Source organism: Aethalodelphis obliquidens, unplaced genomic scaffold (assembly GCF_003676395.1).
Source record: "Aethalodelphis obliquidens isolate GAN/ISIS:26980383/991018 unplaced genomic scaffold, ASM367639v1 scaffold75, whole genome shotgun sequence".
Taxonomy (NCBI): domain Eukaryota; kingdom Metazoa; phylum Chordata; class Mammalia; order Artiodactyla; family Delphinidae; genus Aethalodelphis; species Aethalodelphis obliquidens.
Genome location: NW_020838019.1, coordinates 2091205 through 2110275, shown reverse-complemented (window position 1 = coordinate 2110275; position 19071 = coordinate 2091205). Strand labels below are relative to the sequence as shown.

The 19071-nt window shown below is 39.7% G+C and overlaps 1 protein-coding gene across 3 annotated transcripts in view; it reads right to left on the bottom strand.

The window, feature by feature from the left end:
• Window positions 1-17966, bottom strand: part of LONP2 (lon peptidase 2, peroxisomal) — a 98791-nt gene extending 80825 nt beyond the window's left edge. The window contains exons 1-5 of one of the 3 annotated variants that reach the window (XM_027092217.1): window positions 17647-17966; window positions 10097-10331; window positions 6755-6886; window positions 4970-5092; window positions 1463-1626 (exon numbers count right to left, since the gene is read on the bottom strand). In XM_027092217.1, the coding sequence (XP_026948018.1) occupies window positions 1463-1626; window positions 4970-5092; window positions 6755-6886; window positions 10097-10331; window positions 17647-17879 (887 nt within the window). In that variant the 5' untranslated portion in view covers window positions 17880-17966. The remainder of the gene's footprint in view (window positions 1-1462; window positions 1627-4969; window positions 5093-6754; window positions 6887-10096; window positions 10332-17646) is intronic. The other 2 variants (XM_027092216.1, XM_027092215.1) reach the window with 2 other exon arrangements.
• Between the last annotated feature and the right edge of the window lie 1105 nt (window positions 17967-19071).

Below are 19071 nucleotides of genomic sequence, written 5' to 3'. Positions count from 1 at the left end.
AAATCTACAAACAGCTCATGGAGCTCAATATCAAAAAAACAAACAATCCAGTTAAAAAATGGGCAGAAGACCTAAATAGACATTTTACCAAAGAAGACACAGATGGCCAAGAGGCACATGAAAAGATGCTCAACATCACTAATTATTAGAGAAATGCAAATCAAAACTACAATGAGGTGTCACCTCACACCAGCCAGAATGGCCATCATCAAAAAATCTAGAAACAATAAATGCTGGAAAGGGTGTGGTGAAAAGGGAACCCTTCTGCACTGTTGGTGGGAGTGTAAACTGATACAACCACTATGGAAAACAGTATGGAGGTTCCTTAAAAAACTAAAAATAGAACTACCATATGACCCAGCAATCCCACTACTGGGCATATACCCTGAGAAAACCATAACTCAAAAAGACACATGTACCACAATATTCACTGCAGCACTATCTACAATAGCTAGGACATGGAACCAACCTAAATGTCCATCGACAGATGAATGGATAAAGAAGATGTGGCACATATATACAATGGAATATTACTCAGCCATAAAATGAAACAATAAAATTGAGTTATTTGTACTGAGGTGGATGGACCTAGTGTCTATCATACGGAGTGAAGTAAGTGAGAAAGAGAAAAACAAATACCTTATGCTAACGCATATATATGAAATCTAAAAAAATGGTACTGATGAGCCTAGTTGCAGGGCAGGAATAAAGAGGTAGACATAGAGAATGGACCTGAGGACACAGGGTGGGAGAGGGAACCTGGGGTGAAGTGAGAGTAGCATCGACATATATACACTACCGAACGTAAAATAGTTGGCTGGTGGGAAGCAGCATCACAGCACAGGGAGATCAGCTCGGTGCTTTGTGATGACCTAGAGGGGTGGGATAGGGAGGATGGGAGGGGGGCTCAAGAGGGAGGGGATGAGGGGACTTGTGTATGCATATGGCTGATTCACTTTGTTGTACAACAGAAACTAACACAGTATTGTGAAGCAATTATACTCCAATAAAGATTTACTTAAAAAAAAGACTATGAAAAGGCAGTTGCAATAGTGGTCATGTTTGATAGCATACAGTAGGTGGAAGAGTTGTATCATTTATACTCAGCATTTGAGGAAAAGACTAGTGAAAGTGGTGTTGATTCAGGAGTATTAAGAACATTTTGAGAATCAGATTCTGGTGGAAGAATGAAGAGGAAAAAGCACTCCACAGATCACAGCTATAACCTGAGAATTAGGAAAGCCATAAAGATAAGAAATATAACAGCTGACAACGGAAAGGTAAGATGAATAGAGTGGTCCATGACTATACTAAACTTAAGAAAAGGAGAAAGATCAAAGAATATGAAACAAATGACTCAGCTTTGTAATGCAAATTGGCAGATTCATTTCCATGAGCAACAATTTTTAACGTTAATAAGCAAAATGAAAATACTAGTGAACGAACAGCTTCTACAATTTACCTTTTTATCTCTTTGACGCAGACTTTGTGGGCCTGGTCTGGCATACTGGATGTTCGTATTTTTTTCTCTAGCATGACAATGTCATCATTGTCTTCATCCTCATCCTCATCTTCTAAAGTACCTGGGATGTGTGTAATCCTCCTGATAGGGCGTATTGCTATAACCTAAAGCATAAAGTAGAGAAGTAAAACCACATGTCAAAATAAATTGGAAACGAAGTATCCAGCTAGACATATACATTTTTATGGCTAGAGTCTAAATCTTTAGGAACTAAAGTTCAGAAAAAGTAGGACGCACATACACATATGGAGGGAGCAGGATTTAAAAAGCAGACCAAGATAAGGTGGACATGATTCTTCCATATATGCTAACACTACCAGCATGAGACAAAAAAAAAAAAAAAAGCAAGGAACTGGCTACTAGAAATAATTAAAACATCTAAGAATTGTCTTTTCTTGAGCTACTACTGCAGCCACTATTTTTTTATTTATTTATTTATTTATTTATTTTTTTTTTTTAACATCTTTATTGGAGTATAATTGCTTTACAATGGTATGTTAGTTTCAGCTTCACCACAAAATGAATCAGTTATATATATACATATATTCCCATATCTCTTCCCGCTTGCGTCTCCCTCCCTCCCACCCTCCCTATCCCACCCCTCCAGGCGGTCACAAAGCACCGAGCTGATCTCCCTGTGCTATGCGGCTGCTTCCCACTAGCTATCTACCTTACGTTTGGTAGTGTATATATGTCCATGCCTCTTTATCGCTTTGTCACCGTTTACACTTCCCCCTCCCCATAGCCTCAAGTCCATTCTCTAGTAAGTCTGTGTCTTTATTCCTGTTTCACCCCTAGGTTTTTCATGACATTTTTTTTTTAAATTCCATATATATGTGTTAGCATACGGTATTTGTCTCTCTCTTTCTGACTTACTTCACTCTGTATGACAGACTCTAGGTCTATCCACCTCATTACAAATAGCTCAATTTCGTCTCTTTTTATGGCTGAGTAATATTCCATTGTATATATGTGCCACATCTTCTTTATCCATTCATCCGATGATGGACACTTAGGTTGTTTCCATCTCTGGGCTATTGTAAATAGAGCTGCAATGAACATTTTGGTACATGACTCTTTTTGAATTATGGTTTTCTCAGGGTATATGCCCAGTAGTGGGATTGCTGGGTCATATGGTAGTTCTATTTTCTTGATAAACTTATGACCACTTAACCATTTGGCAACTGAATAAATTCCATTTTGCCCCCTACACTACAAAGTTTCTCTCTAACATCTTTAATCTTTCCACCATTGCTTCTATTCTGTTTGTCGTCAACAGACAGAAAAGTCCTCCTCCTTTCAAAATATTTTATCTTACCTCCGGTCCCTTCCAGTTATACATTATTTAATTCCCTTGTGATATTCTGCTTTTCCAACAAGAGGCTTTAACCACCACTTCCCCCTTCCTACCAATTACTTAGTAATTTGTACTTTGTACTTTGGTTTTTGTCTCCATTGTGCTGAAATCGTTCTTTGAAATCCAACAACATTCTCCTTTGCCAAGTCAAATGGTCTTATTTAAGTTCTCTTTCTCCATGACTCTCTATCATATTTTAAAACTACCTGCTCTTTTGAAATTCTCAACTCATTAATATCATGAATCAACTCTAGCCACTACTGGAGCAAAATGGTATACTGGTATTGAATTTACACTTGATCTTAGCCAAAAGGCCGAGAAGCAATGGTATTGAATTTAAATGTCTCGGAATTTATTTTTTAACCTATGAAATTACCTATTTAATACATTCTAATATATAAAGTTAAAAACATAAAACAGTAAAAAAAAAGTTATTTTATAAAAACAGAAATATTAAATATATACTTTTATTCTCGCATTAAGTCATTAGCAAACAAAATTAATAAAATATTTTAAAGTATGAAAAGCTAAAAATAAAATATTTAAGTGAGATTTTATAAAAGCACATCAATTATTTCATTGCTGAGACAAAAGTACTGTTTTATGCAATTTTTCCCCAGCCGCTAAAAGAGAACTTTGAACTCTTCGGGGAATAGGCAAGGAGACAGTTTTAGGCAAACTCCAAAAATTGTCCTCTGATTCCTACATTTTCAAGTAACAGTTGCTTGTTTGATAATTTTCTGGAGCAACTTTCTTTTTAAGCAATGGTAATATTAGTTGCTAGCAAGCTGTAAGTTTTCTGTCTCCCAATGCAGAATGTACACTGGCTTGTCCTTTTGCACAAAATAAATAACTGAGTTGATCTGATCTCAAGCAGATTTCTGGTGTTTGCTTTCAATGGCATGGTATTCTAGAACACCAACCACCAGATGAGCTACTCCCATCTCTCTCATTCTCAGCCTACTTTCCTGCTCCTTCTTTAGTCCCACCAGGGAGGAATCCTTCCCGTCTGCTCTTCTGTCTCCACAATGTCTTCTCTTCAATGGAGGAACGCTCCTGTGCTGATGACCATCAAATCTGTAACATTATTCTCAACCTTCCACTGAATCTCCAACAGCCTTCTGGTTCTCCAACAGCTTTCTTAGAACCATCATCACACTTGTCCACATCAAATATGTTTTCCTGATCCTAACTCTGCCCACACATAACAACAGTAAAACCAACAGCTCAAAGTAGTCTTCAGACAGATCGCATCTTCCATACAAATACACAAATCAATAGAGAAGTGAAGGATTATTTGATAATGGTGTTAGGTCAAATAAAAAGGGAAAAAATATAACTGCTATCGTTACCTTATTAACAGGGCAAAATAAAATACATATAGGTTAAAAAGTTAAATACTTTTTAAAAATCAACAAAAGGAAAACTAAAAGGAAAGTGGATATTATCAAATCCCGGGAGGATAGAGGACTCTAAGCTTAGAAGAAGGGAAAAGACTAACAGTTTATATATGAAAATTGAAACTTTTATAAGTTAAAACAAAAAACTTTTATAAGTTAAAAAAAAAAAGTCAGCCAAAAAACTTTAAAAAGTAAAAACAATTAAATTTTTAAGAAAGCCAAATTATGGCACAACACACTGACACAGTCCTTTTAGGAAACAATTTTGTGGTATGTTCTTAATACTGTATACAATGAAAAAAAGTCATACTCAAAGACACTCATCGTGGTTATTTGCCAATTTTTAAAATACTGAAAACATCACACAATGTTTGGCAGAAAGAAAAATGGCTTAGTAAACTATCCCTTTCAATGATTACCAAAACAAAAACAAAAAATGAGAAAATGTCTACATGCTTAAAAGGAAAAAAAAAAGATCCAGACAAGGAGAAGTAGCAGGGGGAAACAAACTAAAATTCAAAATTGTATCAGTAACTTGAGTGTAAGAGACAATGAACTTGTTTCTTCTTGTTCCTTTCTTTATTTATTCCCCCATGTTTTTTCTTCAAAAAAAAAAAAAAAAAACCCTGAATCTCACATCACACAAAAACAACTAGGAACCTGAAGAAATGGATTAAAAGAAGCATTTACCCGCTTATCATCATCTTGCTTGTGTTTTCTGGTTTTCTGAAGTAATTTCAGGCCTTCGATTTGTCTGACAAGCAGTGGTATGGTCATCTTGAACCGTTCCTCCAGACTCACAGCATCTAAAATCTGAGGAAATGTATAGCATCTCTCTCTCAGAAACACATGCTCCAAAAACAAGGCAGTCAAGACTCATGACTTAAATTGAGTAGAAAAGACAATTCTATCAACATTCACAGCTACACTATGGTTAACACAACCAAATTATCAGCAAGGTAATCTGACACAAATACCAGAATCCTAAAAAAAACAAGAATAGGGCTTCCCTGGTGGCACAGTGGTTGAGAGTCCCCCTGCCAATGCAGGGGAAACAGGTTCGTGCCCTGGTCCGGGAAGACCCCACATGCTGCGGAGCGGCTGGGCCCGTGAGCCATGGCCGCTGAGCCTGCGCATCCGGAGCCTGTGCTCCGCAACGGGAGAGGCCACAGCAGTGAGAGGGCCGCGTACCGCAAAAAAAAAAAAAAAAAAAAAAAACACAAGAGTAAAAATACCTTGAGTTTCCATTTAAAGATGAAGCCTTATGTATTGTTCCAAGAGCAAGAACAAAACACATTTTATGTCAACTCTTTCTGGGAATTATTCTCTTAAAGCCCAGTCTACATATTAGGTCTATACAAACTTTAGGTTCAAAATATTAAATTTTTACATACACAAGAGACTAGGAGCACTTTTAACCAACCTCCACTAACAATTTGTCTGAGTGACTAATACTCTCTGGTCCTTCAGTAAAATACCCTTGCTAAGCCTACAGCCAGGTCACTCTCTAGAGCTCCTGCCTTCTCTGCTCCTACCAGCTGAACCGAATTCTTGTGTTTAAACCCAGCCTGTCTGCATTAGTTGCACTTGCTAGTATAATTGTTAGACTGAAGTATTAAATAAACTGGGGATTTATTTAATAAATAAGGAGGGTTGTTTCAATGAAAACTAACTTTAATGTTCTACGAAGATTCAATAAAGCAGACTGCTTAAAAGTACTACAAAAATAAATGTGCAAGAAAACTTTTATAGTTTGCAGGAAAGACATTCAAATCTAAGAGTCCGCATTTGGATTATTTTTCAAGTATCTTAGAAACTCATTTCACTTTAAATAAAAAAACCTGAAAATCATAAAAAATCATAAATATCGCATCATAGGGGTGGTTAACGTAAGAAACCTGAAGAATTCTAAAAAAGCAGGCCTATACACAAGGGAAAGGTCACAGCTCCACACTTTTAAAAGTAGTGAGACATGGGCTTCCCTGGTGGCATAGTGGTTGAGAGTTCGCCTGCCGATGCAGGGGACACGGGTTTGTGCCCCAGTCTGGGAGGATCCCACATGCCGCGGAGCGGCTAGGCCCGTGAGCCATGGCCGCTGAGCCTGCGCGTCTGGAGCCTGTACTCCGCAACGGGAGAGGCCGCGACAGTGAGAGGCCCGCGTACCGTAAAAAAAAAAAAAGTAGTGAGACAAAGCATATTTATATATTTAAGTTAAATTAAATATTTAGCTTTTTTATTATTCTAGCTTTAACTTTTTCCACAAATTGACAGACTACCAGTACTGATAATGCAAATACAAGAAATGCCTAAGTATACAAAAATGTAAAGCAATCACTGTAAAAGTCAACTTAAGCCTCGTAAAAGCATCTTAACTACTTGAGTCTCCAGTATCTTACCTGAAAGTCAAAACTTACTATCTAGATCTCAATAGGAAGTGACAAAGCAACGTGGCATTCCAGAGTGGAACACTGTTACCTGGAGCTTCTCTTTGTTGCTTGTTCGGATAATTGATGTCAGAATGTCTGGTAAAGCTTCCCTCGGAAGACTATCTAAAAGACGTCTCAATTTAGCAACTGCGGGGACAGACATATCCAACATTTCAACCAACTACAAGGGAAAAAAAAGTCTTTTTAATGAAATATGGCATTATTTGTGAATTTAAAAAATCAAATTGTCATAGAGGTTTAATGTTTTGGCCTCAGGGAAAGTCTTTGTTTCTGAAAAATCACTGATTATTAGAGTTCAGGCATTTTTACAGGACTCAGAGGAAAAGAGAAGTACTTTTAAAATGTCAATCAGAATGAAAAGCAAAAATGGTTCAGAAAGTGGATAAGGGCTTCCCTGATGGCGCAGTGGTTAAGAGTCCGCCTGCCAATGCCGGGGACACGGGTTCGTGCCCCGGTCCGGAAAGATCCCACATGCCGCGGAACGGCTGGGCCCGTGAGCCATGGCCGCTGAATCTGTGCGTCCAGAGCCTGTGCTCCGCAACGGGAGAGGCCACAACAGTGAGAGGCCCGCATACCAAAAAAAAAAAAAAAAAAAAAAAAAAAAAAAAAAGTGGATAATACTAATGTTTATAAAAGGCTTTGTAAATTTGTGATTTTATTTTACTTTGGAAAAAAATTAAAATTTATAGAAAAATTGCAATAGTACAAGAAACTCCTTCCCCTAATATCCTTCCCCTAAATTCACCAATTGTTAACATTTTGTTACATCTGCTTTCTCTCTCCCCAACTCTATATACACACACACACACACACACACACACACACACTATTACTGCTGAATGTTTTACAGTAAATCACAGACATCATGACCCTTGTTCTTAAGAACCAAGGCATTCTCTTACACAATCAGTGTAATTGTCAAATTCTGGAAATTTAACATGGTTGATGCTATTATATTAACCAATCGGTAGCTGAAATACTGTTTTTCAGAAGAACACTGGATTAACTAGAATCTGAGCACTGACTGAATGATTTTTTAAAAAACAACTTCCAGGGTATAGCCTGGAGTTAAGACAGATTAAGCTCAAGGCAACCTTTCAGTAACTGTGATAGTCACTGGGGCTACTGACAGTTTCCCTTTCCTTTTCACCTCATGGTAGGGCTGCTCTATCTCACCTTTGAATACAGATGTACATGGCTATGGGTCCTGCCTTGAACCATGAAACATGAGGGGAAGTGACAGTTCCTTCTGGGCAGAAGCATCAAAAGCCACTGAGAGCTCTGCCACATTTCCTTTTCCTTCCTCAGCAATAACGGAAGCACGTTTTGAAATGAATCTCCAACCCACTGGGGTCCCGAGGTGACTCTAATTGCTAGATCACCACACTCGCTGGTTTGGGGCATGAAGTGTGAGTGAGAAATACACCTTTGTCACGCTATGTGACTGAGATTCTGGAATACTTAACACAGCAAAACTAACTTAACACCACACTGACTAACACAGATGATGTACCAAATCCTCATACAGTCACTCTAATGAGATTTCATATGCCAGAAATAAGCAAACCTCTCTAAAAGCACTGTAACTTTGGAACCTATCTGTTACCTGCCTAGAGTCAAAAGAATTAAAGCATAATTATGATGACGCTGTCCAGGTGGGAGAAGTAGATAATAAAATTGGAAAACTCTTTCTCCTAAAGTCATTCTAAGAAAATAAAACAGTACTTCAAGTACTGTTAAAACAGTACTTCATTCTCCAAGTACTTATTGAGTACAAACTATCTGTCAGACACAATAAAGGGCTCAGTGTAACATGGTTAAAGCAGGGATGAATTCAAGTTTGGTAGGGAAAAGAGACCTACAAGACAAATTTCAATACAGCGTGATAAGCATTATATTAAAAGGGATGTTTAAGCAATTGTGGATACGCATGCAAAGGAGCACTAACAGCCTATAGGAGTTGGGAAAGCATAAGTCAAGTCTGAAAATTCAGAGGAGAAGCACTCTTAGCAGACAGAACAGAAGGTAAAATCACAGAGACATGAAATAACAAGATGTGAAGCTCTCTGACATACAGTGTGGCTAGAACTCTGGGTATAAATGGAAGTAACTAGAGTTGCGAAGGGCCTTAACGTTATACCAAGAAATGTGAACTTTACCCTAGAGCCGTTAAAGTCTTCTACTCAGGGGAGAGGCATACCCAAAGCTTCTTTAGAAAGGATTAATGAATAGGTGGGTGACAAAGAGAAGCAGCTAGAAGGAAACCGAAAGCTCCTGAAGAAGTCTACTGCTGAGGGCTGTAGAAGAAGATGTAGAGGGGATGGAAGAAAAGCATTAGCTGGAAACAATCCTGATGTCTAAGAAGAGAAATGATAAAATTATGATATCCCAACTCAATGGAATTCATAAAAGTACTTAATACGAAAGTTAGATATAGATAAGAAAACAAAACATAAGACTGAATAGGAACCAAGACAAGAAGACAAGCAAAAATAAAATTGGATGCATGATGGCAGTAAATAGTGGTGATGTTTCTCTCTAAAAATCCCTTTAATGTCATTACAGAACCTTTACATATTTAAATTTTTGTTGTTGATTGATAGTGGAGAGAAGTAAAGAACAAGAGAAAGAAGCTATAAAGCTATGTCCAACATAAGAACGGAGACTCAGGGAGGATTACTCAGGAAAAGGAAGACAAATTCTATTTTCCACTCTATTTTCTTCACTCCTGAACAGTACATTCACTTACTCTGGTTCTCAAACTGAAGTCTCTTTCAGCCCCCACAGCAGCTGTAGTGCCAAATTTTCTATTTTTCTATTGTTGTTCACCACACTAGCAATGTGTAGCTTCAAATGCCACATCAGGTACAAATACCATAGGCTATGAACACCTGCTTATGCACGCCTAATGTGTGCTTCCCTCCCAGAATTCTAGAGGATCAAGGTTTCAGCCATACTTGAAACCATGGGCTTAATCTTCCATACCACTCACAGTGTGATCCTGACTTCTGAACCAACATAACATATAATTTGATGCCTAGATAGTCTAGTGACAAATAGCTTCTGTACAGTATTTTAATGTTTAAGATTATTTAGGTTTAATAACTACCTGGTTTGGAGACACTGGAAATTATAAGGAAAACTCTAGAAATACTCTTTGGAAAAAGTTTAGGAAGGGTTGGCTAGTATGTCCTAGAATGATTTAGGTACAATCCCAGACAAAAGCAGTTTGAAATCAATGTACTATAATATACTGAGAAATCATTTAAACATATACTGCCCGAAAACTTCACCACTCAACAAATTCATCACATCTTAGGGCAACAAAGAAACCGAATAGGGTTTTAAGGAAAAACTAAAAGCAACTCACTTGTACTGCATATTTGTAAAACTGTTCCGATAGTTCTCCTAGCTCCTCCCTAGTCTTACAGGTGTTGGGAAACTCCTCCAGCCAGTCCAGCTGTTCCACTTTGGCAACAGGATATGGCTTCTCTTTTATGACCTGTACGATCTGGAAGCGGCACAGGCCCGTAATCAGCAAAGTATAGTGGGGCTTGGGCCAGTTACTGCCCACAACCTGGACCGCCAGTGCAGCTGTCCCAATCCTGAAAAACACAGAACATCAGTATTACAAATGCTCAATATGGTAGAAGAGAAACTTACCTCAAGAATAAAGACGCAGACGTAGAGAATAGACTTGAGGACACAGGGAGGGGGAAGGGTAAGCTGGGATGAAGTGAGAGAGTGAAAACGACATATATACACTACCAAATGTAAAATAGATAGCTAGTGGGAAGCAGCGGCACAGCACAGGGAGATCAGCTCGGTGCTTTGTGACCACCTAGAGGGGTGGGATAGGGAGGGTGGGAGGGAGACACAAGAGGGAGGGGATATAGGGATATGTGTATACATATAGCTGATTCACTTTGTTGTACAGCAGAAACTAACACAACATTGTAAAGCAATTATACTTCAATAAAGATGTTAAAAAAAAAAAAGAAACCTCAAAAGGGTTGCCTTTTCTGAGAAATTCATTAAAAACCAAAGAACGTCCCAAGTGCAAATGAATTATTTCTCTATTTAACTTAGCATCCAGTACAAGTCCCTACCATCTGATATGGGGCCATCTCATTCTAATTAGCCATTCAAAAATTAGGTAGAAATTCCTAAACATCTGGATTATTTAAGCATAAAAACATGAGTAAATGCAGCTGAGATTTATACAGGAATTAATTTTGCCCGCTGGGAATGAGGCAATCTTACACCAGAATATATATGAGCATTTTAGACAGATTTAAACAGCGTGATGTAAACCAATCTAAGAAATCTCCTTCTGATACCAGTTTTGCTACTAACTCCAAGCCAGGTTTTTTACATAATCAATCTATAAAACTGCCATCAGATCTGGGAATTAACACGTATGTCCTTGAATTTTGAATTTCTCAATCTGGGGCTAAATATCAGAGGCCACACTTTCATGGACTGAGGAGAGTTAGTCACAGACCTACATCTCAGGAAGACGTCAACCTAGTTCTGTTTAAGTGGTAATCACCTCACCTAACACGAGCTGAAAATGTTATACTTTAAGTCTTAGCTCCATATCACGCAATTCTGACCAAGTCACATATAAACTAATTCACAGAAAGAAAGCTTCATCCAAACTAAGCTGAAGTGATACGAAACAGAAAGATCAATGTTCAGAGGACACTTCCAGATCCCAAACTACCATTATAGTTTCTCCCCTCAGGCACAGGAAAGCTTGTAATTTCAGAAAGAAACTAAAATCAAAGTGACCAGAGCTCTCAACACCCTGGGACCATGGTGACATTGGAATACTACACTTACCCGTCTCAAACATACTGATGGCACAGACAGTATGTGCATATTTTAGTGAGCTTGCTCACTTCTAGATGCAGTTAATTCTTGATTAGTTCCTCGTAAATGATTCATTCTGTAGATTGTCTGTACCTTCAGCTTCCCACCACCATTCAGTTTATTCTGAGCCATGCATATAATTTCCTGAACACCCTTCCAGGCATATCACGTGGATAAAACTCGATTTAAACAAGAACTTAAACCAAAAATTAGGAAGATAATTTGGTGGAGAGAAAAAACATCATGTACTTTAAAAACCTGAAATGATCTGGCAATCATCTATTGAGTTATTTCTGTCGTGGCTGCTTTTCTTCAGTCACTAATCAAACAGTAGGTTCTATCTCCCATTCCCTTAAAACCAACTCCGACTGCCTGAAAGAGTTAGCCATACCTAAACTGATTAGAGACCAACGAAGACTATAATTCACTGCAGATGACAACCACCAATGCTTACACAATGCAGGAAGAGTTTACAGTTCTATATACAAGAAACATTAGCAGACAAGAAACCAGGTTCCTGGTCTAAGGGGTTTACAAACCAGAAGCCAAGGAGAAACCAGAGAGAGATGAGACAAATCCAAACTTCCAGATTAGGAAACAAATTTAATTATTTGGGGTATGTCACTGATTAAAGGTAAGACTAAAAGTGAGTTTTCTAACAAAGCAAATAAAATAGTTTTCCTAACTGTGAAAGGAAGATGTTCCAAACTGGAAAGAGATTAAGTTGGATTTATACTATGCTTTTCCTCCTAATAAAAAAAATATATATAGGGCTTCCCTGGTGGCGCAGTAGTTGAGAGTCCGCCTGCCGATGCAGGGGACACGGGTTCGTGCCCCAGTCCAGGAAGATCCCACATGCCGCAGAGCGGCTGGGCCCGTGAGCCATGGCTGCTGAGCCTGCACGTCCGGAGCCTGTGCTCTGCAACGGGAGAGGCCACAACAGTGAGAGGGCCGCGTACCGGAAAAAAAAAAAATATATATATATATATATATATATACACACACACACACATATATATATATAAAGGTTTTAAATATGTTAATTATTTCTTGCTTTAAATCACTTATAGTTGACAACATACCTAAAAAAATAAAAGGGTACATAAAAAGAATGTACCCTTTTTAAAGGAAAAAACAATGATGTGTGAAATAATTAGATGGCTAGAAACAAACTACCTAGTGAAAGACATTTGGGGTAAAAGCTCTGGAAAGAAAGACAACGTTTAATGTTATTTTAGACAAGTTGCATTGCATGTTGGGCTCTAGGTTTTACATATAAAAATAGGTAAACAAAATATTCAATTAATCTAATACTTTCCTTCTAACTATGATCCATATGATACAGAGGCTTTATATCAACTCAGTCATCTTTCAAAATATCCTAGTTCTTCTATTACTATGCACTTTATTAGGCATGACCAAAAGCAACAATTTGATTTTGCAACAGATCCGCATTTATTCGTACCCAAATGTGTAGTGTTTTTTCCATTTAGGTTGTAGCTCTGTAAATCTACACCTTAATTACTGTGGTATTTTACAGTACAAAGAATTTCTGAAATTCCTGAGAACTACTCTCAGAGTTGTAAAATATTATTTTAACCCAAAGTCTGACAACAATGGATAAGATCTGTATAATTTGGAAACTGACTTAGATAATATAAGTTTTTCAGAACCATCAAACTACAGTGGTGGGAAAATCTAAAAGCAGCACTACTGCAAAAAGCAGTTTTCCAAGATGAGGATAGCTGTGGTCTATTTGCCAACCACTTGCTTTTTTCTTTTCTTTCGTTTTTTCTTTACTTTAAAGCCCTCCATTTTTCTTGGAATCCTTAATCTTCCAAATCTTTTTTCCAAATAATGCTACTTCAGTTCTGCCCATATTAAAAGAAAGAATATGGGGTCTTCCCACTCCTTCCCCCAACCTCCATTTGTGAAATCTACACTTAAAACTACCTATGTGGGCAATGGTAAAACCATTAACATACAGGGTTATTGCACTGCAGTTTACAAAAGACTTTCATAGGTATTATTTCATTACACACCACCGTTCACCTCTGTGAGGAAGGTAGCACTTTATTAAAAATGAGTAATTCAGATTCAAAAAGGGTAAACAGGTTAGTTATCCATGATTACAAGGATATTAAATAGCAATAGGGGAGCTGAATTAGGTTTTATGACAAATTATACTCTTTTCCCACCACAATGGACAATATGAATTTGTACTTATAAGAAGTATAAAAATAAACACTATTAACATAGCTTCTAAATAGCTGAGATACTGCAAGGCACAGCTATTATTTAATATCTAATGTTTACATCTTAACAACACTTAAGGAAGAGAAGTATTTCCACCAAAGCTCTGGAAGCAAAAGTTACACACTTCTGGGAAAGGACCACTGAAACATCTTTTTGGTTTTGACTTGGTGTCACCCAACTTATCTTCCTGAGTATCTGATGATTTTGAGCAAAATGTATCATCATTGTTAATAAAGATTTAGAAACAAGGAAAGAGTCTATTAGGATAGTCCCAAATTCTACCAGAGATGAGGCTTCTGTGACTACAGGGTTTTTGATTTTCACTCCTTTCTTGAAAGTTCATTTCTGAATTTAAGAAACGCAACTTGCAGACAGACCTTCCTTAAAAAGAGTAAATGCAGGGCTTCCCTGGTGGCGCAGTGGTTGAGAGTCCGCCTCCCGACGCAGGGGACACGGATTCGTGCCCTAGTCCGGGAAGATCCCACATGCCGCGGAGTGGCTGGGCCCGGGAGCCATGGCCGCTGAGCCTGCGCATCCTCCACAACGGGAGAGGCCACAACTGTGAGAGGCCCACATACCACCAAAAAAAAAAAAAAAAAGAGTAAATGCAGACTTAGGAACATCTAAGTAGAGCTATTCATTACATACTTGCTAATATAAAAGACTAAATTTTAAAATCTTAGTGTTATCAGATTTCTTGAATGCTGAAGAGTGCTAATAGATACAAATAACAGTAACACATGGAGAGAGGCTTGGCAAATTATGAAACTGTGTATCTGCTCTATATAAATCATTCATTTTTTGTCAGACAAATGCCAATGAAACTAATTTGGGGTCCTAGAGATGAAGTACACAGAAAATGAAGAGGGACTGAGCATTCAGCACTATGAGGAAATGAAGGCAGGTGCCCTGAAGAATGGAAGGCTGGGAGAAGACTGCAGGGCAATCTTGAAATGCATGAAAGGACAGTGCGTAAGGAATGCTAATTATCCATTTGCACTAAGAAAACAATGGGTCACTGAGGAGCCACTAAAAAGACAGTTCAGTGAAGCAGGGTGGTCTGAGGTGGCATGGGAACCAAATTCTAGACTGTGGGGATATTATCCAAAGCTCTTCCTGTGTTAGGCGACATGCCTGCACACTGACGTGCAGATAGGGACTGTGCTGTTCAAAACGGTAAAGGAATTGGTTCAGGTAAGTCAACACCTGGCCCTGCCACTTTGTATGACAAGGAACCCAGGGGAACAAATTACTTCTGCTGATCCCTGAAGACTGAGGCATTGTCACCTGGATGGTCTAAAGGAAACTAGGGACAGAAAGAGAGCCCTCACCGTCCCTCTGATGTCCTACTACCACCTGGAAAAGCAGGTAACTGGGAAAGGACAGATTTGCGTATCGCAACAGAAATAACATTATAGACAACACAGTACTTGTACTATTAAAGCTCTTTTAGGGACTTCCCTGGTGGTCCAGTGGTTAAGACTCCCCGCTTCCACTGCAAGGGGGTGTGGGCCAAAATAAAATAAAATGGTTACTTTAAAAAAAGCTCCTTTAACTTTTTAAAGGAAGAGCATTTAAAGGTGATATTAGAGAAAAAAGACATTGGAACCTAATACTAAGGAATGCAATGCAAACCTTCTACAGACTTTTCAAGTAGCAAATAATATTTCTAGGATAACGAGATGGTCTGCTGGGTCCTCATAATGCTGAAGTTCTATGAAGAATTTTCTATGTATGTTTTCTAACTTAAATGATTAAATTTTAACACTGCTATTCATTTAAAACAAAGGCAGCAATATGAACAGCAAGGACCAGATTACCCATCATCTGATATTAGTGATTACTTCCAAGCAGAAGAATTTAGTTGTTTTGGAGGAATTTACATAAAAGAAATTAAAAACCCTCCAAAATCTTGCCAGAATCATACCAACAAATAGTCACTCAAACCTGAAACATGACTAATCTACTTTCGAAATTCACAGTGTACCCATGGGTAATCAGCAGAACTAAAACAAAACAGCTTATCTTGAGCACTCTTGCCTCAACAGGCAACTAAGTACCTGGGCACAGAAAGCAAAAAATTAGGGGAGAAATAAACAAAGGCTAAAGGAGTGGGGTCATATGTAGGGAAACCAAAATCCAACACAATTTGTCACAGTTTACTGAAACTCGAAAAGTACCCAATTCCACTCAAGCAAGAAGCAAAGTATATCAGATGGAAACCAAAATGTTTTCCATGCTTGAGAAAAGCGAGGCTTTTGCAATGTGGACCAACAATGGACTGCTATGGTTTTTTTGGTTTTGTTTTGTTCTGTAAGAGGAGGGGAGGAGAACCAAATCTCCTTTGAGAATTTTAACAAAGCTATGGACTCTCCTTTAAAAGGAGAGTATATAATCACAAGATTTTGGACAAAAATAAGACATTCCTAACTCTCCCCAAAACCATTGAGAGTCAGGCTACACCTTATTTTAAAAAAGGATAACTGTAGGTGAACGAGGGAGGAGCTCTAAGTTGAAAATACCTCAAGAAGAGTTAAGGAAAGGAGGCAGGGGCTTGGGAGGCTTGAAGATAATGGCATTTGTTGAGAGCATGCTGCGTACCAGTGCTGTCTGGTAGAAATATAACGTGAACCACATATGTAATTTTAGTAGCCACATTAGAAAATAAGACAAGTGAAATGCTAATATTTTACTTAATTCCAACATTTAATCTATATAAAATTTATCAACAACACATTTTTCATACTAAATTTTCAAAATCTAGTGTGTAGTGTACACTTATAGCACATTTAGGGTGACCAACCACCCTGGTTTGTCTGGAACTAAGGGTTTTCCTGGGATATAGGACTTTCAGGGCTGAAACCAGGACAGTCCCTGGCAAACCGGGACAACTGGTCACTCTAATACTACCATCTCAATTTGGACAAGCCACATGTCAAGTGCTCTGTAGCTAGTGGCTACAGTACTGGTCAGTGCAACCATTTATCCAGCCTGGCGCAAAACAGACCACACATGTGATTTCACTTCATCTTCATAACACACGTAAAAGACGGATGCTGCTAGTTTCCAAATTACAGGTGAAGAGAGAAATAAGCACAGGTTCAATCTGTCACCCAAAGTCACACAACTAGGGCCACGGTGTAGGGGAATCCAGTGGTAAGCTTGGGGCCTAAGAAACGTTACGATATGAGAAGACATGAGAAGATAGGAAAGTTCTAGAAAGGGAGAAAAGGGACAATGTGAACAGGGAAGGCCCTTTAGGAAGGAAAACAGAAACAGTGAGGGGAAGAGAGAAGGCAGGGGGCGGGGGAGGCAGGGAGTGTGTTAGACAGGCACCCCCAAATTAATAAGGAAATGGTGCAATTTAGGATGGGACGGGAAAAGAGAAAACGTGAAGCAGCAAAGTATCTCCGTTAAGAGGACAAAAGAGGTGGGAAAGAAGTTAAAAAAAGAAGACAGGAGTGGGGGAAGGCAAGAGAGAAAGGAAAAGAAAGAGGGGGGCCTGGAAGGTTAAGAGCACCGGCCTAGGAGTCTGAAGACCCGGGGGGCGGGAAAGGAAATTCCCATCAGATGCTGAGCAGCTAATCGTGCAGCTTTCACGACTCCGTGAGTCATCTCATTTAACGGTCACGAGGCATTCCTCTGTCACCCCCGTCTGGCGCGTGAGTCGTCTGAAGAGGCGGAACACCGCCGCGGGGCCCCCCGAGCCCCACGCCCCGAGGCCGGGCCGGGTCTCGGGAGGAGGCCGCGCCGCCGCCGCTGCCGCTGCCGCTGAGCCGCCCAGCCTACCTGTGCAGCGGCGGCAGGTCCTGCGCGTCGCTGGCCGGGTCGGGAGTGTTGGGGATGACGCCCAGGATGGTGCTCTGCAGCGACGTGCCCTTGAGCAGGCGGCTCCGCACCAGCTGCAGGTTGCGGGCCGAGTCCACGCTGGTGCGCATGGTGGAGCCCGGCAGCAGCACGCCCTCGTGCGTGAGCAGAAGCGGGAGGCGGCTGGGGATCTGGATGGGGCTCAGGGATGACATGGCGACGGCCCTCCGCGCCGGGAGAGTCCCCGGGAGCCCGACAGCCGGCTTCGCGCGGCCTACAAGGCAACTACCAACCCTCACACCCCTGCGCGCCGCCGCTTCCGGCTCCGCGCTCCCGCCGGCCCCCGGGCTCGGCCGCCGCCCCGCGCCGTACACACGCGAAGAGATGCGCACTCCACCCGCCGGGGCAACCCCTGCCTCCGGGCCCCGCTACTCCACTTTCTGCAGAGGCTCCCACAGAGCAGAGCTGTATGCCCAAGGATGATCCCATGTAAATTGTGTCCACTTGAAATGTTTGCACCTTTCTATTCGAATTGATTTTAGATGTACAAAAATATAGTAGGGAGTTTTCATGTACCTGTCACCCAGCTTCCCCTGTAATCATCTTACACAATCATCCTTCAACTATTAAAAACCAGGCAACTAACACTCCTGTTATCTAATCTTTAGACTTCCACAAATTTTGCGTTTTCTCACAAATGTCCTTTTTTCTGGTCCACGATCCCACTTTTCATTTAGTTGTGCTGTCTCCTCAATCTTTCTTTTCTTTTTTTCTTCAAAGCTTTGCAACTTTTAAAATGTATTGATCCCTTAATTTGTAGAATGTCCCTCAATTTGGGTTTATCTGATGTTCTCTCAAGATCAACTTTATACATTTTTGTCAGGAAGACCACAGAAGTGATGTGCCTTAGTGATACATGATGGTGAAATGTCTTACCAATGATGATTTTGACAGTGATTCCTTGGTGAAGGTATAATAGTATCTGCTAGGTTTCTCCACTTTAAGGTACTATTTTTCTCATTATAAGTAGTAAGTATGTGTAGGGAGTTAAGTCTACATTTATTAATTGAAATCTGTAAGAAAAAGCTGCCCCATCTCGCTTCCCAATAATTGAATAATTTACTTTTTATGTTAGTATGGACTTGTGGGTATTCAGTTTTTTATGGGCTATCATGCAATATTATCATGTATATCATTGCTTGAATTTTTTCAGTTTTGGCCCTTGGGAGCTCCTTCACATTGGAATTTGACTTGGGTTTGGCTGTAGTTTGCAGATGGAATTTTTTCCCCAAATATGAAGTCCAGCAATGCTGTCAGAATCCAGGAGGGAATTGAAAGTCTAGTCAAGACAACATGCATTTGTTGAGGGCCTGCTGAGTGCAAGGCCCTGGTCTGATTGTGGAGGGT